The 26067-nt window shown below is 30.5% G+C and overlaps 3 protein-coding genes across 5 annotated transcripts; 2 read left to right on the top strand and 1 right to left on the bottom strand.

Moving 5' to 3' along the window:
• The first annotated feature begins 3792 nt into the window (after positions 1-3792).
• On the top strand, positions 3793-5843 carry LOC108558394. Its single transcript, XM_017915296.1, has one exon. It carries the CDS (start codon positions 3991-3993, stop codon positions 5074-5076), a length of 1086 nt encoding a protein of 361 aa, XP_017770785.1. The 5' UTR covers positions 3793-3990; the 3' UTR covers positions 5077-5843.
• Positions 5844-5989: 146 nt separating this feature from the next.
• Positions 5990-7569, top strand: LOC108558399 (GRIP and coiled-coil domain-containing protein PFC0235w-like). The gene is made up of 5 exons (XM_017915303.1): positions 5990-6069; positions 6116-6296; positions 6547-6747; positions 6817-7016; positions 7080-7569. The coding sequence occupies exons 1-5, from the start codon at positions 6031-6033 to the stop codon at positions 7470-7472; spliced, it is 1014 nt and encodes a 337-aa protein (XP_017770792.1). The 5' UTR covers positions 5990-6030; the 3' UTR covers positions 7473-7569.
• Positions 7570-7688: 119 nt separating this feature from the next.
• Positions 7689-24701, bottom strand: LOC108558396. 3 transcript variants are annotated; one of them, XM_017915297.1, is made up of 4 exons: positions 24494-24701; positions 20224-20627; positions 8196-8355; positions 7689-8141 (listed from the first exon to the last, which is right to left on the bottom strand). In XM_017915297.1, exons 2-4 carry the CDS (start codon positions 20624-20626, stop codon positions 7925-7927), a joined length of 780 nt encoding a protein of 259 aa, XP_017770786.1. In that variant the 5' UTR covers position 20627; positions 24494-24701; the 3' UTR covers positions 7689-7924. The 3 variants fall into 3 exon arrangements, with proteins under 3 accessions (XP_017770786.1, XP_017770788.1, XP_017770787.1); XM_017915299.1 differs by having other exon boundaries at positions 8196-8352; XM_017915298.1 differs by lacking the exon at positions 24494-24701 and adding an exon at positions 20729-20786.
• Between the last annotated feature and the right edge of the window lie 1366 nt (positions 24702-26067).

Raw genomic sequence — 26067 nt, 5'->3', positions numbered from 1 at the left:
GATGAAATTAGAAAAATTCATTTTTATCCCATTTTGGGTAATTTACCCCGGTTCCCCAACCGCTGTCGTAGACCCTATGCAGCCTCTGCTTGTCTTCTTCTTTGCTTAGTATCACCTCTGATATGTCCGCTACAATATCCCAGCTCTCCGCACTCTTCAGTATTTCACTGATAACATTTTCTGGCTCTAGGAGAATTCCCAATTCTGCCTCCGCCTCGTGCTTCCTTCCAACCCATCTGCACCACCTAAATAGCGTGTGCTCAGGGCTATCGTCTTCCTCACAGTACCAGCACTTTTCATCCACCTTCTTCACGAAGTGCAGGTACTTGCCAAAGCATCCATGGCCAGACAGCGCCTGGCTCAGGTCAAATGTTATGTCACCGTACTTTCTGCTTAACCAAGGCTCTATTTGCTGGATTAGGCTGTGCCATTTATATTGCCATTTTTGCAGCAGTGAATTTTTCAATATCTATAATTACTAAAATGATTATAAAACTTTTTCAAATCTTATATATTTTATTACAAATTTATTATTCCCATTTTTCCTAATTTCAATAATTTTTATTAACTATTCTCATTATTAGAATAATCTTATTACAGTTTTCTTTATATAATAACAATTTTGATTTGAAAATCAATGTAAATATTTATTTCAACCATTAATAAAATTCTATTAACTACAATACATAAATCCATTCGACCTTCGTCTATAGGAAACTAGGATTTATTTTTTTTTGTCCTTTATTGATTTATATAATTAATTTTACTGAAATCTATTTTTACCTTACTTATTATTACACGAAGGTCGCACTCGTACACAGAAACGTGTAATGCAATTTGTAAGGCTTCGAAAGAGCAGGTGCAAAAGGACAGGTATTTCTATTGAAACTCAACAAGCAAACTATAAAATCCCAAATTTCCATACATATTTGATATAAATAAACAGTCTATTAGTATTTTATTTATGTTATTAATTTACAATTTTTCAACTTTGAACACGTGAATTACAGACAAATGAATTAAATCACATCTCATGATTATGCATCTTTTCGATCCATTCAGTCTATTCTAGTTTCCGAGAAAATCACTAAAATATGAAAACACTGTTTTCATTCGAGTGTTAATTCTTCTTTTTTTCAAGTTTGAATGCGTTTGTTTTATATAAAACGTTGAGTTTTTGTAATCAGTTATATACAAAGATTTATAATTTAAAAAAAATAGAGTAGTGTAGTTTTTGTGTGTGTAATAAATTTGATTAATAAGTTGCATGTATAATTAATAAGTTTTGGAATGTAGATTGGATTAAATCGGTATGGGAAACACGCGTCTGCCTCTAATCAGCTTGGAAACATTGTTGCAGCTTCCGGTCGAAAGTTTAATTAATCAACTTCGGAGATGTTCTGTCAGCATGTAGCCAAGACAATCCATAAATTCCAATAATCGTGATTGCATAATTTTCCCCGAGCTTACCATTCCCATTTCGTTCCGTGAAAAGCAATTACGAGGAGTGGACGGAAGAAGAAATGCAAAGGTATTAATTACAGCTTTAAGTATGGATGCGCGTGTGCGATTGAACGTGCCCAAAGGGTGAAAATGGGCTTCAATTAGTTCGCAGATGTTTGCAGCGGCATTTGCGTCATACCATTGAAGAAACGTGTTCCAGCATCCAGTATCGATCAACCCCTGCGACACAAAAAAAAATAAATAATTATTACACCCACTGTCATTTGCAACTCCCACGTGAAGGGCAAACGTCCCACGTTCTTGATGATCAAACCGCACGTGCAAAGACACACAAACGTGATCAATTACAATCTGAACCTATACCTTTCATCCATCTTTCTTTTACGTTGTTATTACACGTACACAAACAAACAAACAAAAATGCAACTATAATTGATCGATCCACCAAAACCGATAAAAACTTGATTAATGCTTCTTCGCCTCTACGGTTTTCGTGGCCAATCGCGGAAGTTCAAACTTCTTTTGTTGCTGCTTCTTGTTTACTTTTTTTTTTCTATCCTTGATTCGTTTTTCCCGGGGGGCAGCAAAACCGGAGGTCGGAGTTCGGAATTGGGTCACCGTTGGTAATTAAAAATCCCAGGTTGTGCAGAACTCAGTCGCTTTCCACTAAATAAATAAAACGCGTGCTAAAATACCCTTATTTATAAATGGATGTATGCGAGCAGAAAGTTTCCAAAACGTAAAATAGACACATAAAAATGACGAAAAAAATATGTTAATCAATGTAATTTTATGTTTAAAATAAATATAGCAACGAGTAACTTTAGAAATCTCTTTTTTCTGAGTAATTTAAATAAATAATTAAACCGCAGCGTTGGAAATAAATGAACCATTCGTTTCAGTGTACTCAATTTGTTTATTTTATTCATTGCTCTTATTTCAACGTTGAATTATATAATATAATCACGGGGTAACGTGATGGCAATAAAATGATATTAACCAAATTGAATCGCTTGTAGATTTTACTGGGGGCGATGATGATGGTGGTGGTTGTAGTAATCGTAAGCTCGGAATTGTTAGTGTGCAGAGTAGACCTCCATCGACCCGATGACGAGCCCTGACCTCGACACAGAACGGATTGTGGGTCAAACTTGGGGTGTAACTACCAGAGTCACGTGACTAACATTCTGTATCCTGTATACATACACATACACACTAGATAAACAAACAAAAGTGTAGCATTTTTTTTTAAACTATGATGTTTACATTTAATTATTTCCTTTTACAGCTTTTAATTGCATCACATCATAAAATAAAGATAATATTTATAACATATTTAGTATTCATTAACAAATTAATTAGATATTATCATAAATCCTAGATTATCAAGGAAACTAATCCTTACTTTACGAGAAAATTCAATAGAATTCCCTGGAATATAATTAGCAGATGAAAATAAAAGTAATTTATTGAATTTGTTCTTGTGATTATAAATATATAATATGCATTTTTATAATATGCAATTAAATAATGGAAATGTAAGGAAATAAGTTATAATATGTAATTTTAACAATATTTTTGTTTTGGCTGGTTATGAATATATTTATAATTTTAGCTATAAGGAAAACATTCCTGGAAGTAACCACACGCCTTTCATTTCTATACGATACAATGGTTATGCAATTGTATAATAGACATAATGCATTATTATTTTCTCTATTTTTGCACGAGCCAATTGGCAACATTCCCAATGATTTTTATGAAGGCAAAGAAAAAAAACTGTAATAAACCAACATTTGAACTAGATATTAGCGAAGGTGCGCTAATAGAATTATTTTCTTCTTGAATACTAGCACACATTTTTGCATGCTAACGGGATTTACGATTTACTATGGAATTCCTAAATGAAATTTATTTAATTAATGATAAATTACAGATAGATTTTCGTTTATATTTAGATTTGTTTCCAACGTGTTAAATTTGGATGATTCAAATTAGTAATCTGCGCTTCAGCGGTCACGATGTATTCTTAAAGCGAACGCAAATTGCTTTGCCAGAAGATTATATAATAATGTTGCGTAAATGAATTCGAAAAGAGTTACGAAATAGTGTAAGTATGTAGGCAACTTCTTTAGCATTTGGTTGTATTGATTAATTTTTAGTTTTGGATTGTAAATGTAATATTTTTGAAGCTTGTAGATTTTTGTGTAAATAATAGTGAAGGGGTTGTTGTTAGGAAAAAATTGTAAATTATGGTAATTGTGGAAATTAGAGAAAACGCGTAATTTCTACAAGAATCCGTTGAATTTCTTTATGTTGGTAATGTTGTTCATTTGCCGTTTGACGTGAATTCCCTGGCTTTGACTTAATAAAAGGAAAATATTTTGAGTTTATAACAGAAGTTATATTAAAGTTGATTGGAGAAAGTTTTGCAGTGCATGTGCCAACGATTTCGTGCGTGTTTTCGTCGAGTTCAGTCGTGTATAGATCTGTGAATAGGTGTGAAAAAAAGTATTCGTTCACACTATGGCCGATCCAGTAGAAATGCGTATGAGTGTAACATCAATAAAACGTGTGGATCCATATGTTAAAGAAATACTGGCGAAATCAACACATGTAGCCTTGTACAAGTTCAACCCTTCAATCAATGAGTGGGAGAAGACGGACACGGAAGGCGCTCTCTTTCTGTATAGTAGAAATGGAGAGCCATACCACAGTATTATGGTGATGAACCGATTGAACACAGAGAATCTGATTGAGCCCATCGTGAAGGAGTTTGAGTATCAGATGCAGGCACCGTTTCTGCTATACAGGAACTCAAAGAGTAAAATCTTTGGGATATGGTTTTACAATCGCGATGAGTGTGTCAGCCTAACATTAATCCTAGAGACAGTGATGGAAACTGTGAAGGAGAAGAATATAGATAAAAATAAGAAGGCTGATGGTGTTGATATCTTCGGTTTGTTAAGCAGAGCTCAAGAAGATTATAATAAGACTCCAATTAAGCAAGAGAGCCATCCACAGTTTTCGACGCCGAGGGCACCAGATGTAACCTCGCAGAGTGTGATGGATTTCTTTGCAAAGGCCGGAACAAAATCAGCTGCCAAACCAGTGCACACCCCCGAATCAGAGATCCAATTTACTTTACAAAAACTTATGAATAATCCTGCTCACAGTGTCGAGCACATTGAAAAACAACAGAGGTCCATAACACCACAGAAGAACCACAAAGAGAATGGTATGAATTTCATTCGAGTGTCTTCACCGAAGCCAACTAGTAGTTCACCACTGGCCACTTTCCTCGGGCAGAAGGTTAAGGAGGACAGGGACCCAGTGACATCCCCGATGACCAACCTCATGGATTCAGGCCCAGCTGCAAAGCCACCAGCTCTGATGGCGCCAATCATGTTCGCTTCGTGCGCATCGAAGCCCGATGAGCCAGAGTGCAGCAGCAGTCTGCAACCTGTTGAGCCCCTCACCAAGAATCAGATGCTGCAAGCTGTAACTTATTTATTGAAAAACGATTCAGATTTTGTAACTAAAATTCACGAGGCTTACGTGAGATCCATGACGGAAAAGGTTAATTGCTCCTCATCTCTGAATTTAAATTAAAAGTTACTAAAACGTGCTACTATTTCATGAAGTATGCTTGTGATATGATTTTGTTTTAAACTTATGACAAACATATAACCGTGTGTAGAATTTCAGCTAAAATGCAAAAGAAAAAAAAATACGAAACGAAAAGAAAATAAACAGTTAAGTTTAACTAGTTATAAGAAAGAAATATTGAAAAAAAAAAATACATAAGTTATAAACGAAACGGACGTAGCTTAAGTCCAGCGGAGAATGAAAGTTTTAAATGATTATTTGTTCTTTTACATAAATTGTAGCTACATATATATTTTTTTAAAAATAATAATTTATCTTGCGATCTAAGGTAAAACAAGAAAAACAACAAAGAAAAGAAACAAAACCCAGTGGTTGACTAAGGATTGTGGACGCGCTGTGTTTTTTAATGTATTTTATTTGTTTTTATAAGTTATATTTTTTCTCTGATTTCCTACTTTTAATTGATTTTTGATTGACTATAATGGACCGCTCTAGATCCATATATATTTTGCGCGGCGATCAACCGCAATGCGCAAAGTATATTGAATCGCAGGTGGCGCTATTATTAATTGTCGTTATTATTATTATTATTAATTCTTCCCTCGCCCCCCCTTCATCATCCCTTTTTTCCCTCCATTTATTGACTTCCTTCTTGTAACTATGATTGATTATTATTATATGAATCGTAATATATATATTATATAGTGATACAAAGACGTTGTAATATTCTAGACATTTATTTTTCGAAAGTGTAGTCGACTTCAATATTTATGAACAACAATAAATTGAAATTTAAAAAAAAAAGACACGTTTCAAATTTATCTTCGAATTTCTCGTTTCATTTTATCGCACCTGCTTTTTGGTTTGTTGTTATATCTCTATTGTAAACAAAAGTTGGCATTACTTTTTAACAATTGTTTATTGACGATAAACAATATTCTCTTTGATTAATTCACCATGGATTCGGAAGATGCAGATGATGCAGAGTTTTCTAAGGTAAGTTATGTGCTTGATCTTGAAGTAGTTAATCAGTTATGTTTAGTTGAAGGATTTTTTTGATGCACAAAGCAAAGTCCATGAGGGATTTTGGACCAGTTTGGATACTTTGACGGAATCAAATAAGTTTTACAAGTCTGCACTGGACGAGGAGAGAGAGCAGTTCAGGCAATATATCGAAAATCAATCTTCAAGTTCCACAAATCACTTATATATAACGCTGAAAGGTATTTCTTAATGATCTAAGAAGGATATTTTTCATCAGTTTATTATTAAGGTATGTAATTTTAAACTGAAAGATATTCTTATTTTTTTTTTCAATTATAGTAACTTAACGTCAAATTGACTATTCTGAAAGTTGGCGAAATTAAGCAATTTTTCAATATCTCCAAATTCGCTATATAACTTAAAAAAATAATAATATGTTCATTCTACATACACTGCAGAAATTTATTGGCGATAACTCTTGTATTCTAGATGATTACAATAATTTGAAATTGGAATGCGCATCGCTAAGGACTGAGCTTGATAAAGCGCAAGAGAACTCCTTGAAAGCAGTAGAAGAATTGAAGGAGCAGCACAGGATAGAATTGGACGAACTGAAGCAAGATCATCAAATAGAAATTGCATCCTGGGAGTGTAAGATGGAGAATCTTAAAAGAGAAAACGAAGTAAATGGTATCAGTATTATTTATTTAATTATTTCAAAAAAAAAAAACAATTTGAAGATCAATCAATCTTTTGCAGAGAACGAGTTGAGCAGGATCCAAACGGAGGCTGCGTTCAATTTCGACGAGATGCAAACCGATCTGCAGAACAGGTTATTGGATTTGAACAAGAAACTGAGAGAGGCCAATAACTCGAACAATATTTTGAGGACCCAGATGATGACTTTCAAAGCGCATTACAGCGATGGAATTAATTCGGCCGAGAAGAATAATTTCGATGTAACACCTTTAATATTTCTGGTCGGATGGTTTAGTTATTTAATTACGTTTCTGTTTTGATAGAAAATAAAGTATTTGGAGGATAAATTACTGGTTAGCGAGAATCAATTGAGGATTGCCAATGAGAAACTGTTTGATAGAGGCACCGTTCCCAAATACACGAAATACTCGATGAACTTCAGGAATACGACAGGTGTGGACGTTCCGGTTAACACGGAGACTATAAACTTAAACAATGAAGTCAATTTGAAACATGAAAATGCGGATTTGGAACGGGCGAAAGGATTTTGGAGCAACGAAGCCAACAAATCGAATGTACTTCAGGTAAAACAGGTGACAACTGTTACGTCTACGATGAGCGTAAACGACACAAAATCGGGAGTGAAGAAGAGGAGGAAATTATTCAATTTGGAAGACACCGATTACTTGAATAACTTAAATTACCAAAACGAGTGAAATTATATTGCGTTTCTTTTATTATTAAATATACTAAAGTAATTTTACGATCCTTTGTAGCAAACTATATAGATTACATGTGAATTAATTACAAATGATATTAGGTTTAGATTAATAAATTATTTAAAAACGAGTACATGAAATTAGATTAAGTTATATAATTGATTTTTTTTTTGTTTAAGTTTAGATTAATATTGTATAATTTGTATCCTTCTAATCTCAATATAAGTGTCATAATGTAAACGTGGAGATGATCCGAAAAAATGTTCAGTCTAAAATAATTATAAATACTTTCTCGGCTTAACAAAGAATAAAACGAATAAAAACTGTAGATTTCGGGGGATTCACTGAACCTCCTCCTAATCGCACTTATTCCTAATTCCAAGCGCTCTATTCCAATTATCTACATGGCCGAATCCGTAGATAAGCTAGAGGCTTTAACATGGATAACTTCAGTTGTAGATGTAATTGTTCAGGTTATTCCAACTGAACGAGTAATCAATCTCCAGGTGGCCGTAGTTGCTGAGCTTGAAGTTCTTGGGTTTTCGATGGGTTCTAATATCGTCGTAGATCGGAGATGTTCCTGTAGAATCGTAGTAGTCTGGCTTCACGTAGATGTCTTCCATGCCATGGTAAATTGGTTGCTGATGTACTGCATAAGGGTCATATCTACGCAAGATTTAGATTAAACCATTTTTTCTGATTAAAATCTATTTTACTTACTCGTAATCCACGTTGGAGAAGCTACGACTTCTGTTCCTGGTTTGCTTATCTTCAATGATGTTTTTGGAAACACTCTTGGAACGCTTCGGCCTATGTGATTCGTATATTTGCATTGGAATCTCTTCCTTCAAACCAATTTCGTAGGGATGCTCAAAATCTACTATTAAATAAATCTTTAATTACAATTTATAATTCAATTAACTGATTTAAATAGAAACATTAATAACTAAATCAAATTAATAAACTTTTTATTGTCGTGTCCCAGGGTTAAGAAATCCTTGGACACCGTGGATTATCTCGTAGTTATGTCGTTGCGGAGTCTTAGAGGGGTTTATGAATATTAAATGCAATATTCTTAATTAACTTTATTATACACATCGGAGTTTTATTGAGAAGTCAACTAAACAATAGTTGCTCTCAGGTATTATTAACTAAGAGTTACATTCTCCTCTTAAGTTAGTGTTTATGAAGTAAGTGCTCTTCCTTGGACTCTCCAAGTAAGACCATGTTCTACGTTGGACTCTGTTAGTAAGACCACTTCTCTCTTCGCTCCCCTAACTAAGACTTCTTCTCTCTTCGGTCCCCTAACTAAGACTAAATTATATAATACAAAAATGTGTTCATTTTAAAAAGGGGCTGCGTGGGAGGAAAAGGTTTGACCTTGTGGAAAACACAAGCGTTTCTTTATCTAAGTTTTATGATCCTACCCAAATATTTAGGGGCTGCAGAAGGCTGTTAAGTGGTGATGCAATAGACGCAACTAAACGATTTAATGTGTAACCGTCGTTGGGAATATTCCACAAGTTATTCTAAATAATCACGTACAAGTATCCGTTTGTATATTTGATGGATACGTTAAATATGATTTGTAATAATTAAGAGGAAAGTCATGGCCCTAACAAATATACATATTAATTATACAATAGATGACAATAAATTGGTCGGCCACGACATTATTTTGAACCAATAATTTATGTGGTTTAGTTTAATTAATGTATTCACTCTCTATGGTAGTAGATCAGAAATCTTGTATTTTTTTCGCCTACTTCGAGACAGCGTTTGTTTACTATTTAAGTGTGTTAAAGAGATTTGAACGCATGGTAAGACGTCCTCTTCGGCGTATTTACAATTCGCATACAACAATGACCATTTCACTTTTATGAAATTCTACACGCTGAGGCTTAGAATTTCATTTCTTTATAACATCCTTTTCCATTTCTCTTTGTACAAATGTTTGTATACACTACGAAACCAGTTGTGAATGTGTGCTTAGTCTCGTGTTCATTTGTTTGCTTAAATATAATACTAACCAGTTATGCTTTTTCTTTTCGTTAAGATTTATTGACTGTAACTTTTTCTTTCAAACAATTAATGAATATTACTTATAAATAAACACTACTTTCTATTAATTAATTAATTAATTAATTTGAATAGTATCAAGTAGCTCATTAAATATTCAAAACTATCATACATGTTTTGTTTGAGAAACTAAAAGACAAATAGTGAAATTTGTAAATAAATACACAAGACAATGTAAAGTTTTCTTTTTCATGAGAAAAACAGTTCATAATTTTCCTAATTATAATTTATAATAAGTATAATATTTGAATTTTCAATTAAATTACTAAGCAGAAAGATTAAGAAATAAAACTTGTAATTAACATTAATGAATAAAAATATTTGGTAAAATAAAATAGGTCATCTTTTGTTTGGAAATTGTGCAGCAGACGTGGAAATTTATGCAGGTGAATTAATTATGCATAAATTAAAAGAGAAATTTTTGAATATAATTAAATGAATTTTTCAATGAAGTTGATTTTTGTAAGTTGCATTTTTCTTATAAATATGAAAGACTTATGACTTATTATAAATTCTAAGGAAAATTGGATGAAGGATAATGAAATCTGTGATAAGTACATAAAAAAAATGGTAATAAATGCAAGGTTGTTAGTGGTATTCTCATTAAATTGTATCTGGGTGGAATTGTAATTTCTGCCGGATGGAAAGATCACATATCTTTCACGTTATATTTCGCGCGAGCAAGTGGATTCAGCACCATCAACAGCGCGTGAAGTCACTACCACGAGTGCGTCTTCATCTCCATGTTTCGAGTCCACACGAACTGAATACAAAATCACTCATTCTCACCCATCATTATACAATCACGCAGTAATAAAGTACGTGTGTCTATTGTTAAATGTCCGTCCCAAGAATGGCGAACCGAAATCAGCAATCACCGATCCATTAGAAGTCGTTAAACCTTCTGAAATTTCTGTAGAAATCGTCGCGCTTCATTTAAGGAAAACGTTATTATTTCACCATAAACGAAACGAAATTGCTTAACGATAATTAAATAAACTTTTAATAGTTTTTAACCGATTAATTTTAAGTGTGGAAAGGAGAAGTAATGAGTATGAAATGCTCACTTTCGTATGCTAATCGTTAAAAAAAAAAGAATAAACGAAAACACTTTTTCCTACTTTCTTCTTGTACCAAAGCAAACTCCAATTATAAACTCATTACCTTCTAATGTCAACGAGGTACTTCCACGTTTTTTCTTTTTTTTTGGAGGAATTATTATAATTCGCCATTGTCTTAATGTCGGGACAAAAAAGAGAAACGAATTACATGAAAACGAACCGAGGATACATTTTTTTGTCTTTCATTTTCGTTGTTTTGTTTCAATGGTAATTATTGTAAAATTGCGTAAACGATGTGCATTCGACAAACACGTTAATTATGAACGTTTCTAAATACATTTTGTGTATACATTTTGCTTTATTTCCATTCTATATTAAATTGTTACCTCAAGCTGTGATAGTAATGAATTTAACAATTACTTAAGCATTTTTTATTGAAACTAATCTTTTTTTTGTTTGTATTTATAAATCTTTTAAAGGATATTAAGAAAATTACATAAATCGACTCATGATATAACTTTACCATGCATTTTCAATTAAGGTTGCAGTTTAATTGAATTACTCTAACCATTATGGAATATGACCTAAATCTGCTTGAATAACCTTGAGAGCCTAAAGATAACTAGGAATTTTATCCAACAATGTTGATATGGATATAACACTGACTTATTTCAATATAATTGAAATAATTGGTGCTGCACGTTTCACACTATTAACTTTACAAATTGTAATTAATCATAACTTAATTAAACTCAATCGAGCTGCAAAGTGTTTGCATAATATTTATTAACGTTTCAAATATCTATTGATTTAGAAAATGAGGTAGTAAAAGTCCTGCATATAAATTATCAAAGACTGTGAAAGCAACGTTTGAGTTTCCTTCCTTCCATTAAAGGAGTAAATGGTACAAAAGAGAAACACAAGAGTTAATAAATGCATCGGAACGAATCCCGGCAATTAATGTGTTTATTGGATTAGAGAACAATCGCTGGTGGACAAAACGACTTTTTATTTCGATACCGGTTTTTTTTTAATGTTATTTTTACCTCTTCGGAGAAAGTTGCGGTAAATTGCCTTGTTGATGATATTACGTTTTGATGTAATTGGAAGCAGTTTATTTGGAACTATAATATGATACACGACTCTCAGTTCGACCTTGTATTAGATTTACCATTGAAATTCTTAAATTGTAGCATTGTTTCTGTGTCTTCAATCTTCTATAATTTCTATGCAATCATTTGATTTTTTCACGTTTTATTTAACTACGTTTATGAAATATAAAACTTAAAGTTTAGTAACAAAATAATAAATAATTCTTTCCAAATTTGTTTTTATTTTAAATTACAACTCACTACAAAATGAGATTAACACTTGCTCTAGTTTTTTTTTGTTATTTCGAAGGACCATATGATGCGATATCGTTAAAGGCTAGAGGAAGCTGAAGACAATGATAACTAGTCTGGAAATACTAACATTGCATTTTAATTTGTGCACAATCGTGTCCCAGTTAGCTGTCATCAATGGTCTGCGAATTAAACGAATTGGTAAGTTCTTATGAAAAAAAACAAAATAAAATAAACAAGACGTATTTCTTAAGTAGGTAAACGTTTTGCATCATAAATGCGAAGGATAATAAAATTGCTTATTTAATTTTTACGTAAACGCAAATTGAAAAAGCAAATTTTGTCTTTCGAAAAGTCTTTATTATATAATTAAAATCAACTGTTAAGTATTTATTCATAATAATTTTCTATTAATTTACGAGTTTGTTTAATTAATAATTAATTGAGTTGTAAGTTGTTGTTTATAAGTATAAATAATGGAAACGAATTGATTCGTTTCAAACAGAATGTTTTAAAAGAAAAGTGACGTTAAGTGCGATATTCTTTTTTATAATATCTGTAATTGCGTAACTGGTGGAGCTTGCAAAATGATTCACATGCAAATTGAGAAAAGAATGAATACATAAAAAAAAAGTTGGACAAGAAACATTTGCATATAATGCAACGACCTAGAAAAAAAAATCTTCTAGATTTGACAGAAAACCGTGACATGTGCTAATGTTAATTGCTGTTTAATAAAGTCGATTAATTAATTGGCGAGGAAACGTGGCAATTAGCTTTTGATAATTAATGGTTTTAAATGGTCTTTGTTTGTTGTGCGAATCTCGGAAAATGAACATCCGCAGGTATTGCAACAGAAACGGAGGAGTTTCGACCTTCTTGCTCTTCTTCGACGTCTTAATATGTGTGCTATTATTATAATAAATATATGGTCGACCATCCGTTCTTGCATCACGCGCCTTCTTCTTTAATCGGCACGGAGAAACGTTAACTTATTTGCTGGCGATTCACGCACTTTGCACACAACGAATACGTACAGACCTCTCTCCATGCACGTATAATGTAATTGTATACGAACGCTGCGAAATAATTATTTTCAAATCAATCGGCCATACTAGATCATAGATCATTGCACAAATCATAGGTTTACACACGTTGTTTTCCTCAGCCTTCTCGTGGAATCCGGAAAATATTGAATGCGAATTCAGTTGCATAAAACCAATTATTTATACGACATTTCATATCGTTGATTCTTCCTGAAAACTTTATGCAACTTTTAATTATTAATATTTATCGATATTTCTTTCATCTTATATTGCATCATGTAATTGTTGTTATTATTAATTGATATAATTCAAGTTTTATTTGAAAATTTGTATTAGATCAAGTTTTTTATATTAATTATGTTTCTTTTTTAATGATGTAATTTTTTGACCATAGTAAACTTTATGAATTTGTTATTAGCAATAGTTTTCACAAGGTTTTCCATATACAAATTAAGGATCGAAGTATTGCAATAAAACAATAACTTGATTCACGTCCAAAAATTCACGGCCATACTAGATCATTGCACAAATCATAGGTTTACACACGCTGTTTTCCTCAGCCTTCTCGTGGAATCCGGAAAATATTGAATGCGAATTTAGTTGCATAAAACCAATTATTTATACGACATTTCATATCGTTGATTCTTCCTGAAAACTTTATGTAACTTTTAATTATTAATATTTATCGAGATTTCTTTCATTTTATATTGTATCATGTAATTGTTGTTATTATTAATAAAAATAATTCAAGTTTTATTTGAAAATTTGTATTAGATCAAGTTTTTTCATATTAATTATGTTTCTTTTTTAATTATGTAATTTTTTGACCATAGTAAACTTTATGAATTTGTTATTAGCAATAGTTTTCACAAGGTTTTCCATATAGAAATTAAGGATCGAAGTATTGCAATAAAACAATAACTTGATTCACGCCCAAAAATTCACGGCCATACTAGATCATAGATCATTGCACAAATCATAGGTTTACACACGTTGTTTTCCTCAGCCTGCTCGTGGAATCCGGAAAATATTGAATGCGAATTCAGTTGCATAAAACCAATTATTTATACGACATTTCATATCGTTCATTCTTCCTGAAAACTTTATGTAACTTTTAATTATTAATATTTATCGACATTTTATATTGCATCATGGAATTGTTGTTATTATTAATTGAAATAATTCAAGTTTTATTTGAAAATTTGTATTAGATCAAGTTTTTCATATTAATTATGTTTCTTTTTAATTATCTAATTTTTTTGACCATAATAAACTTTATGAATTTGTTATTAGCAATAGTTTTCACAAGGTTTTCCATATACAAATTAAGGATCGAAGTATTGCAATAAAACAATAAGTTGATTCACGCCCAAAAATTCACGGCCATAGTAGATCATAGATCATTGCACAAATCATAGGTTTACACACGCTGTTTTCCTCAGCCTTCTCGTGGAATCCGGAAAATATTGAATGCGAATTCAGTTGCATAAAACCAATTATTTATACGACATTTCATATCGTTGATTCTTCCTGAAAACTTTATGTAACTTTTAATTATTAATATTTATCGACATTTTATATTGCATCATTGAATTGTTGTTATTATTAATTGAAATAATTCAAGTTTTATTTGAAAATTAGTATTAGATCAAGTTTTTCATATTAATTATGTTTCTTTTTTAATTATGTAATTTTTTTGACCATAATAAACTTTATGAATTTGTTATTAGCAATAGTTTTCCATATACAAATTAAGGATCGAAGTATTGCAATAAAACAATAACTTGATTCACGTCCAAAAAAAGCAACGTGATTAATGCATTATGCAATATGAAATAATACATAATAATCATTTATTAATAAAATTAAACGCCTTCAATGTTGATTTTAGAAAACATAATTGTTGTTCATCACAGATGAACAGTGAAATGAATGAGGCATATGAACCTTCATCCAAGTCGATGGACAATGACAGTGTTAAGGATAGCAGCAGATTCATAGTCAAAGAAAATAGTGGAATAGCTACTACTACTAAATTAACCTACAAGACGAAAAAAAAAACCAATTGTACTGATTACTTTATAAATAGTTGTAAATCCACGTAATTCACCTAAAAATCATCATAATATATGACCTTTTTTGTTCGTTTTGCAAATAATTTGTATTCATTGAAACACCTAGGTTAATTCAATTATATAGCAGTTTGCTCCGAAATGTAATCATCATGTATTATGGAGGCCGCGTCTTTATTTTTTTTTTTGATATAAAAAAAATATATTTAACACTTCTAGCTGTTTTTTTGTAGCCAGTCTTGTGTGAATTAAAGAAAAACGGCATTGCTTATTCAACGTTCGTCTTTCTCGCAGAAAAACCGCAGCTAAAAATAATATTATGACAATTAAATTTACTTCTTGAAACTTTTTATTTCAACACCTTAGTAATCCTTATGATTTAGTCATTAACACAAAAATTGTAAAACTTTATACGTGTTTTGTTATTATATTAGAAGAAATCTTTTATTGTTCATCTTTTGATGTAACTTCTGTTAAATAATTATAATTGATGTTAAGATTTTTTTCGTGATTTATCACGTCTCAACGTTTTATTTAATTACTCAATAACTACGTAAACCAACTAAATCGTCGAATTATTAAATTAAAGATAAAACTATGGCCTTTCATATGGAATTAATACCAAATTTGTAATCTTTACTCTACTCATGTTATAAGCAGTCAAATTTGAAAATTATATGTTTACACTTTTTGTTTAATTACCCGATAACTTTAATTTACTTCTTAAACTTTTTATTTGAACACCTTAGTAAATCTTATGATTTAGTCATTAACACAAAAATTATAAAACTTTATATGTATTTTGTTATTACATTAGAAGAAGTCTTTTATTGTTCATCTTTTGATGTAACTTCTGTTAAATAATCATAATTGATGTTAAGATTTTTTTCATGATTTATCACGTCTCAACGTTTTATTTAATTACTCAATAACTACGTAAACCAACTAGATTGTGGAATATTCAAATTAAAAATAAAACTATGACCTTTCATATGGAATTAGTACCAAATTTGTAATCTTTACTGTACTCATGTTATAAGCAGTCAAATTTGAATATGATAAATTTACACTTTTTGTTTAATTACTCGATAACCGCTAAATCTAATAAGATCAAAAACAAAACTTAAAAGCATGCTTCTAAATTGTATAAAATACAATTATTTCATTAAATTTCTTTTACGATTAAACTTTATACGTATTTAGTTATTACATTAAAAAAAGTCTTTTATTGTTCATCTTTTGATGTAACTTCTGTTAAATAATCATAATTGATGTTAAGATTTTTTTCATGATTTATCACGTCTCAACGTTTTATTTAATTACTCAATAACTACGTAAACCAACTAGATCGTCGAATATTCAAATTAAAGATAAAACTATGACCTTTCATATGGGACCAGTACCAAATTTGTAATCTTTACTCTACTCATGTTATAAGCAGTTAAATTTGAAAATTATATGTTTACACTTTTTGTTTAATTACTCGATAACCGATAAATCTAATAAGATCAAAAACAAAACTTAAAAGCATGCTTCTAAATTGTATAAAATACAATTATATCATTAAATTTCTTTTACCATTAAACTTTATACGTATTTAGTTATTACATTAAAAAAGTCTTTTATTGTTCATCTTTTGATGTAACTTCTGTTAAATAATCATAATTGAAGTTTAGATTTTTTCATGGTTTTATCACGTCTCAACGTTTTATTTAATTACTCAATAACTACGTAAACCAACTAGATCGTAGAATATTCAAATTAAAGATAAAACTATGACCTTTCATATGGAATTATTACTAAATTTGTAATCTTTACTCTACTCATGTTATAAGCAGTCAAATTTGAAAATGATATGTTTACACTTTTTGTTTAATTATTCGATAACCGCTAAATCTAATAAAATCATAGAAAAAAACAAAGCTTAAAAACATGTATAAAATACAGTTATTTCATTAAATTTCTTTTACGATTATATCATAAGAAATAAAGTAAAAGGTTATGGACCTCTGATGAGATTGAGATGTTCTTTAACCGATTCAATCCGCTAATCAAAAAAAAAAAACTTTTCGAACAATGGAGTTACTGCTCCAGCTAATCGTTACGTAAGAGTGTATATCAATTGGTTACGCGAAACAAGATCGGTTAGAGGCGTTAAGTGAGGCGTGAAATGCGCGCGTTTTAACGAGCCCGGGATTTGGTCATGCCGTCTCATTTATTCTTAATCCAATTTCTAATTTTGTGGCTGCATTAATTGCACAGCTTCACTTTCCCATTCAAATTCCATCCAATCTGCGTGCATACAGACAATAATTGAGTCATTTTTGGTGTAAATTAGTCTTCGTGTGAGAGACTTGGGTTTCTCTTTCCTCGTATAAATCAATCAAGATCAGAATCTCACTATAATTAAACTCTTGGATAAATACGAAAAAAAATATATAAGAAATTTAATGAAAATTACTGAAACGCAGATTTCTAACGATTTAATCGTTTCCACTTAGTTTTCTACATTTGCTGAACATATTTCAACATGCTTGTTTATAGATAATAAACGTACAAAGTATTGCGCTCTATAAAATTCCATCACTGCAATGTTTTTACGTTGTTTAGAGAAAACCACAATTCCCATTTGTATTTATCTAATTTACTGTATTTCTTCAAACATACGGTAAATTGTTTTTAATTACTTAGTGATTAAAAGTAATTACACTAATTTTACTTAGAGATTTACAATTTATTAATATATATAAATTAATAAACAGAATTTGATTGAATTAGGAAAGTAAATAGAACAAAAACAAAACTGCGTTTGGTCATGTTAAATGTATTGCTTCATATGTTCTCTATGAACAATTGTGAAGCTGTCAATGGTAAATCGCATGAGAATTCCGATCCAAAGAAAACAATTCCACTGCAATTAAGTGAGGCTATTGAACGGTAGACTTGTCGTAATCGTGTTGCATTGCTATTGATTAAAGGAATGGATTTACAGGAATAATTAATTTCTAGTGCACTTGCGAAAGTAAGGCAAGGCTTCCATAAAATCTCAATTGCTGCCAGCAAGACCAAAAAACGCACGTTCTCCTCACGTCTGAGAATCAAAACGCAACCGTTGTATAATTAATTGTGTATCCCAGTTCAAAGATAAGACACAGTTTTCGAGTCTGTTTGAAGCACTTAAAGTTTTTGTTAAAGAATTCATATTAGTTTGAATAATGCATTTAAAAATGAGTGATTTATTATGCATTGATGGAAATGTAAATGAAATGTAAACATTGATTAATTGAAATGGATTAATTGAAAAACATAAAAAATATTTATGTAGGTTGGAGAAACTGATATATATTTTGCAAGCAAGTTCAAATGGAAACAAATTGATTGTAGATGTATTTGCTTGAATGAGCCAAGTGTGTTAGAGAACAGATCCAAGTATTTTCACCTAGATTTTGCGATTTTTTTTTGTCATGGCACACCTCCAGAGTCAACACCCATTCGCATAAATCACACACGTATCTTGGGTACAATAATTTATGAAATGTACCACGCGGAATTCGTGTATCAAATTCCTATAAACTCGACTACTAAATAAACTTGTTCAGTATTTAAATTTATTACATGATTTATGTTTTTTTTTAAATTTAATGAAATATTCTTATAGCAAATGCAAATTATTTTTTTCTTTCATTTATTAAATTCAGATTCAGTTAAATCAAATAATGCAACAAAATCAATTAATATTTTGAGGATGAAATAAATATTATTAATACTAAAAAAAAATATAAATTTATGAATTTTGAAGTTTAACCATAAAATTGTTTTATTTATATTATATATTTTATGATTCTAAAAGAATGAGCGTTTTGTTGATAAAACAATAGTAATATAATATTAATTATTGATTGACTTATGACGATTTTTCGATTTTTTGTACGTGTTTACGTTTTAATTAATTACTCGATAACCATAGATTCCAATTAGATCATAGATCGTGCAAATTTAAAACAAAATTATGATCTTTTCAATGAGCTCATTTCTAAATTTGTGGTATTAGTATTTATCATGTAATAGATTTTCAAATTTGAACGTTTTTTTTTCACATTTTATGAAATAAATATGATTAAACTAAAAAAATATAAATTTATTAATTTTTCAGTTTCACCATAAAACATAAAATTGTTAGATTTATATTATATATCTTATGATTTTAAAGAATGAGAGTTTTGTTGATAAAACAATTGTAATATAATATTAATTATTGACTGATTTATAAAGATTTTTAGATTTTGTTACGTGTTCACGTTTTAATTAATTACTCGATAACCACAGATTCCAATTAGATCATAAAAAGTGCAAATTAAAGACAAAATTGTGATCTTTTTAAAGAACTCACTGCTAGATTTATGGAATTAGTATTTATCATGTAATAGATTATCAAATTTAATTACGTGATAACCACATATTCCAATTAGATCATAGAATGTGCAAATTAAAGACAAAATTGTGATCTTTTCAATGAGCGCACTGATAAATTTGTGGTATTAGTATTTATCATGTAACAGATTGTCAAATGTGAGCGTTTTTTTCACATTTTATCTAATTATTTTAATTTCAAATCTTTGAAAGTCTAAAAGATTGCGGTCAATAACAACATCTGTGCAATAAATTATGTTTATTATTAATTAATTAATAACTAAAATTTGATCTTTTTTGAGAATGTGAAAAAGAGAAAATACATTAACGAAGTTTTTAGTTAAACTAGGAAACTAACTAACTTTTGATATAATTATTGTTACGTAATGATAATTAATAATAAAGGTTTGAAAATCTTGAGATTAATTAAATAAAATATTGTAAATTAAAGTATATTCTAATTCGTTAGTTTTCTAATGATAGTTTTGCTACTACTACTTTCACTCCAGAAATGTGGTCGAATTCGCACTGCGTCCAATTTGAATTTGATTGACTTTAAATTAGTTTCGAATAGTTGGTAACAATATCATTAATTAAAGTTATTTATGTTATTCCGTAGTTAAGTAGATTCCAATTACATTTCCAATGAATAAATTTGTTGTAAAGCTGTGTTTTCCAATGTTTTTTGTTGTTGTTGTTAATTAACAGAAGCATTTGTTCTTCGACAACTTCCTTACCGTAATCATCGGGATGTCGAGAGTAAATTCTATTTTGATTGGCCGACGGTCTGCTCGATCTTCTGTTACGCATCGCATCGTTTTGTACCGTAAGCTCATCGATCGCGGCGTAATTGGATGTTCCATGCTCAGATCTCATCAGCGAATCGTACTGCGGCGAATAATACTGATGATCTCTTCCTCTCGGCCTTCCTTCGTACTTCCCCGGTACATGGTACAACCCTGAAGACTCCTGTTCACCCAAACTGCTTGGATCTGATGAATTCAGATCGACCGAATCCAAATGCTGACGGATGTAAGCGTAGTTCTCCAAATCCCATGGGTCTATGTACTGCTTCGGGTACGGCACCGACTCGTCGCTTTCCAATTCCATCGGATTCCAATAAAGCTCGTCCGCTGGCATCCTGCGAACAGAAGAACAAAACAATGAGTTTAATATACGATTTCCTGTCCGCCGGAGCTCATAAATATGCAGTAAACTAGTTATTACTGGGCTGCATCGTACCGGTGGGTGCGTGGGCGGAAAATTGTGCAGGTACACTACATCCAGCGTGTGACATAACAATGGTAAAGCGTAACAATGAGGCTGTGCTCTGGAGCAGAATACGAGCATATCGCGTTTAATTTTTGCTACTAGTTTGCATCAACCGCTTAAACATTTTTTTTCTTCTTGTTGTTGTTGTTGTTATATTAGTTTTGCATACAGAGAGAAGAACGTTATCTCTTCGCTCCGTGGGAATAGGAAACGCTCGTTATTACGTATTATGTTTCACTTTCATGCGGAGAGACGAAATGGAAACCGAAACTTTTCTGTTTCTCTCTTCGCTTCGCGTAGGCCCTTCACTTTTCATTTCTTAGTTATCTCTCTCTCTCTCTACTACATGATTCTCTCCTCACATCCATTGGGTAATCAATGATTCCGAACGTGTAATTTTGATGTCAGTTTCCTGTTCTTTATTTGCTCATTTTTTTCATACCTCTACACTCCTATATAATTAATGACCGGAGAGTAAAAGTTGGAACGTTGATGCTTGTACAAAATTAAAATCATTGCAAAAAACTGCTTAATAACAATCATATGCATGATGAAACATTCAAATCAATTGAATTTAAGACAAATATATTAATAATTTTTGGAAAATATACTAATTTAATAATGAAATCAATTAAAATAAATCATTAGAAATTACGTTTTTTAGAGAAATTTTTATGTATTTAATAATTCTACTAATTGTTTTCCTTGCAAACAAATTGTAATTAAAACATAATGAGCAACAATTATTATTCCATTAAAACTGTGCAATTTCACAAATGTATTTCATTCATTAACACCAAACAGATTTTTTTTTCTCTTGTCTTTTGTATCTCTTTTTTTTTATTATTCCAAGGTGCACAAGGTCAATGTAAAAATATTTGCATAGATGCATTGAATATTAGATATAAAACAAACATCGGTAACCTTGCGAAATGAATTATGTAATTTAGCCTTCAGAGAAATTCTGGCAAAGCCTCTTCCGCTCAACTGTTTCAATTTACACTACATTTCTTCATTTTACTTAATTTTTTTGTGGAACAGATTGAACAAATTTCTTAATTTAATTACATTAATGAATGTTCGAATCATTGTAAACAGTTTTATGTAATTTATTTCTTAATTGATGATAAAATCACATAAATATTGTTGAAGTAAAAACTTGAAAATGTTGTCTATATAAATCACATAATAATAAGTTTAAGGATTAAATATATGTAACAGGAAATGCAAAAAATCAAAGAGTAAATGTTTATGTAACATGCAAAAAAAAAACGCGAATATTTGGAAAGTTTCCTTCAAGCGATAGATTTAATCAAAATCGAAATAAAAGCAAATATTGAATAAAATGTATTTAACAATCATTTCCTTGTGTACAACGGTGAAAGCTTATTACAAATCGGTGGGGTTTATCTGGAAAAATCGTTATGTAATCCGTGAAATTCGTTCAGAAAGGACGATTAATAGATCTTGGTTGTTGCTCTTGGGCCGAGGAAAGGTGGTGCACTTAAAATGCGACCGTTTTTGAGGCGAATGTTCAAATAAGGTTTCGCGTTTCAACGGCTTTCACTCTATCATCTATTGCAATCCACTGGATAAACTACAATTTATATTAACCGAGTTCAAGTTATTTTTTTTTAATGTTCTTTTCTGCTGTTGGAAGTGAACGGTGGCTCATAATAAATAACCTTTTCAGGCTTTTAAAAAATAGTTTCCAACTATACAAATACTAGGTAATAAAAGTACAGTGGAACCTCGCTTAACGAACACCTCGCATAACGAGCGTTTCGCTTAACGAACAAAATGAATTGTAAGAAAAATGATTCGCTTAACGAGCGACGTTTTGCATAACGAGTGACGATGAGAAGAGAAATCCCGGATTGCGCGTCTGCTACATCACATATTATCACATATTATGTGTTTTTTGAATATGTTTCACTTTACGAGTATTTCAGGAGTAACGAGTAAAAATCCGAACATTTTGAAACGGATTAATCTATAAAAAATTCTATTATTTCAAATATTTAGAAAATTATTTGATAATTACAAAAATTGCATTTTTTGTAGAAATTATTTGTTAATAATATCTTAAATACAAAGATTCTTCAACTACTTCCATTTGGAGGTCGACAAGTACCCTCTTATTTGTTATGTAACCAATAGATTTTTTTTAAAATCATTATCATTACTTTGGTAATTCTTCGGAGATTTTACCTCCTGCTTTCCCAAATAATTGATTTTGCAATAAAATCTCTTTTATTTACTAATTTACTGTTCGTTTTATGTAAATGATGGTCTATTTATTCAGAGCAAGGTAAAAATAAGATCATTTTACCTTTATATGCTGTCGTGGCCGACCAATTTATTGTCATCTATTGTATAATTAATATGTATATTTGTCGGTGTCCAAGGATTTCTTAACCCTGGGACACGACAATGCTTTGAAATGAATAGTATTTATTGAGCGAGGCGAGGCGATGGTAAAGATCAACGAAGGCTTTTACGTAACAATAAGAAGCTGCACGATGTTAACTTATTTAAAGTACATTATTGAAACGCATTATTACACTATTTTGTTTGTATTTATAATATGAAAGAATTCGTACAAAATCCATACATCGTACAAACTTCATTAATTTCCTGGTATAAATTGTAACAAAATATAAAAAAGGTTTATTTATAATGAAATAATTAAATTATCAATGTTCTTACAGAAATCAAAGTTAATTTTAAATAATGAAAAACTAAATATTTTTAACTGACTTCTTTATAAAGGAAGAATAAAACTTACAGTAATATCCCTACAATTATGAATTATTCATAGAATCAAACGGTGAACGAATATTCCAACTAAATTTAACGCCCAAAAAATCACATATATTTTCGTTTTATTCATTACAAAAGTTTCACTTTTTTTTGTTTTAATTTACAATTAATTATAAAAAATTGAAATAAAAACCAATTAGTTTATTGTATATTTTTGCTCACAAAGTTTAAAAACGTTGAATCGTTATGATTGTATGCATTTATTCATGCCGAAAGTGAATTCCTACATAAATATTTTGTCATTAAACAATTGTATTATAATAACAAATTATATTTTTTTTTGTGTCTGCGTTAAAGTTTTATTGTTCTCTTTGAATGCGCTGTATTAATACATTAACATTAATTATCTTAAATCAAATATCACAATGGTGTGACAACGTTTATTGCGTAACGCTGTGAGGTATTGTTATTAATAATGTATGCAAATGTACGGGCTTTGACCGTAGGTTTTTCCTACCTGACAAGTATTAAATTGTTGATTGTTCCACTTGTAAAGTATGGAGTGGCCATAAACAAAATGTAATGGATATACAGTGAAACCTCGCTTAACGAGCAAAATGACTCGCTTAACGATGAGAAGAGAAGTCCCTGATACATCATTTTTAAAACTTTTGTATTTTTGAATATGTTTCACTATATGAGTAAAAATGCGGAAATTTTGGAATAGATTAAACTCGTTAAGCGAAGTTCCACTGAATTTCAATTATATTATAATTTAATATTGAAAATTTTTGTCTGTACTTTTTGAAGTTTTTTTTAATTATCTCCATTTTTAAGAATTTTATTATAATTATTAGGATTGAATTTGTAACAATTAAAGTAATGTTGTTTTATTTAAAAAATGAAATTATTTGTAAAAAAATTAACACAAAATTGATTCGATTTTTATAAAAAGGTGTTAATGAATGTTACCTTGCCGTAAAGAATAAGGTGACACGTGCCTTATTGGAATCAGGATAAAAAAAATAAAGTCCGACTGTAAAGTCCTATCAAACTACCGGTCACCACACATGTAAACACGAAACTGAAAAGCCCGTCCGTTGTTTATTTGTCTGTTAGATGCGGAGCGCGCAAAGAGAAAGCAGTGGTCCTCTTCTACTCCTTCGGCCTACCGGCTTTGCAGGCCTACTACCATACAGCTACTACCATCGGAGACCCGCCTTTCTCATTCCACTTCGCGATCATTAACCATTAAATTGTATTTTCTCTTTATCATTATCGACCATAAACCAATAGACAATTATTTATTTATACGCTTCGCGAAACACAATCACCGCAAGAAAATACTATTATAAATATTATTATTATCTTTTTTTTCTATAGTAAAAACATAACGCATTTACTTTAATAAGTACAGTAAAATGTACACAATTATTGTTCAAAACTTTGTCAAATGAAAGTGAAGTGAAATTTGCAAGTAATCAAAGTTTTTCAGTAAATTTCATATTTTATTTTTATTAATTTGTATAACTTAGAATTTTCTATACATATATAATATTTGTATATATACAAAATTGATATAATTATCAAAATTTTCATAATTATTAAATTTAATTAAAAAATTGTAATCACAGATGTTTGATTTGTTACAAGAAAATGATAAATTCTATAAATGTGGCAATTGGCTCATTTATAAGATCATACATTTATCTTAAATTTACATATTCTATGATTTAATTATCGTGCCAGGTTTTCAAATCTTTAAAATCTTAATATCCAATTAACTTTCGAAATCTACAAGGTTATGCAACCAAATGTACATTAATCACGTATAAAGAGATCAACAGTCCTAATTTTATTACTTTTATGAATTTTTCATGATTATTATAAGTCTTTCATAAAGCAATTACGAAAATCAGTTATTAAAAATTATATTTATATTCGTTTTTTTCTTATTTAAAAAGATTTATAACTTTTCAATATGTTTCTTTAGGTCTATATCGCAAGCCCGACAACCGAAAGACCGTCTATCGAAATCCCGACGTTCGAAATCCCGGCTGTATTAAAATCCCGACGCTTGAAATCCCGACTATGTCAAAATACCGACTACCATAATCCGGACAATCAAAATCCCGACTATATCAAAATCCCGACTATATTGAAATCCCGACTATATCGAAATCTCGACTACCAAAAAAATGTTATTGTAGAAATTTATAATAATAAAAGACACTGTTGGGATTTCGATATAGTCGGGATTTTGATTGTCTGGATTATGGTAGTCGGGATTTCGATATAGTCGGGATTTCAATATAGTCGGGATTTTGAGCCAGCCGAGATTTCGAACGTCGGGATTTTGATACACTCGGGATTTCGATAGACGGGACACTTTTTTATTTTCATTTAAACTGTTGTTAATTCCTTTTAGTACTGTAGAAAACTACTATTGCATAGAAAATCTAATCTTATCTATTATATAAGACATGACAACTTGTTTGTATCTTCTATTAATAATAAATTTACTGTACTTATATTATGTAAAATTT

This window comes from Nicrophorus vespilloides, unplaced genomic scaffold (assembly GCF_001412225.1).
Source record: "Nicrophorus vespilloides isolate i.1.1-1 unplaced genomic scaffold, Nicve_v1.0, whole genome shotgun sequence".
NCBI lineage: Eukaryota > Metazoa > Arthropoda > Insecta > Coleoptera > Silphidae > Nicrophorus > Nicrophorus vespilloides.
This window is presented reverse-complemented; position numbering and strand designations above follow the sequence as displayed.

Bases quoted from the DNA above. Each gene is read 5' to 3' on its own strand.
- LOC108558394 (XM_017915296.1), top strand. From the start codon at position 3,991: ATGGCCGATCCAGTAGAAATGCGTATGAGTGTAACATCAATAAAACGT.
- LOC108558399 (XM_017915303.1), top strand. From the start codon at position 6,031: ATGGATTCGGAAGATGCAGATGATGCAGAGTTTTCTAAG. The intron at 6,297-6,546 runs GTATTTCTTAAT...CTTGTATTCTAG, and splicing joins CTTATATATAACGCTGAAAG to ATGATTACAATAATTTGAAA. The intron at 7,017-7,079 runs GTAACACCTTTA...CTGTTTTGATAG, and splicing joins CCGAGAAGAATAATTTCGAT to AAAATAAAGTATTTGGAGGA.
- LOC108558396 (XM_017915297.1), bottom strand. From the start codon at position 20,626: ATGCCAGCGGACGAGCTTTATTGGAATCCGATGGAATTGGAAAGCGAC. The intron at 8,356-20,223 runs GTAAGGAAGTTG...TTTATTTAATAG, and splicing joins TCGACATCCCGATGATTACG to TAGATTTTGAGCATCCCTAC. The intron at 8,142-8,195 runs GTAAGTAAAATA...AATCTTGCGTAG, and splicing joins TTCTCCAACGTGGATTACGA to ATATGACCCTTATGCAGTAC.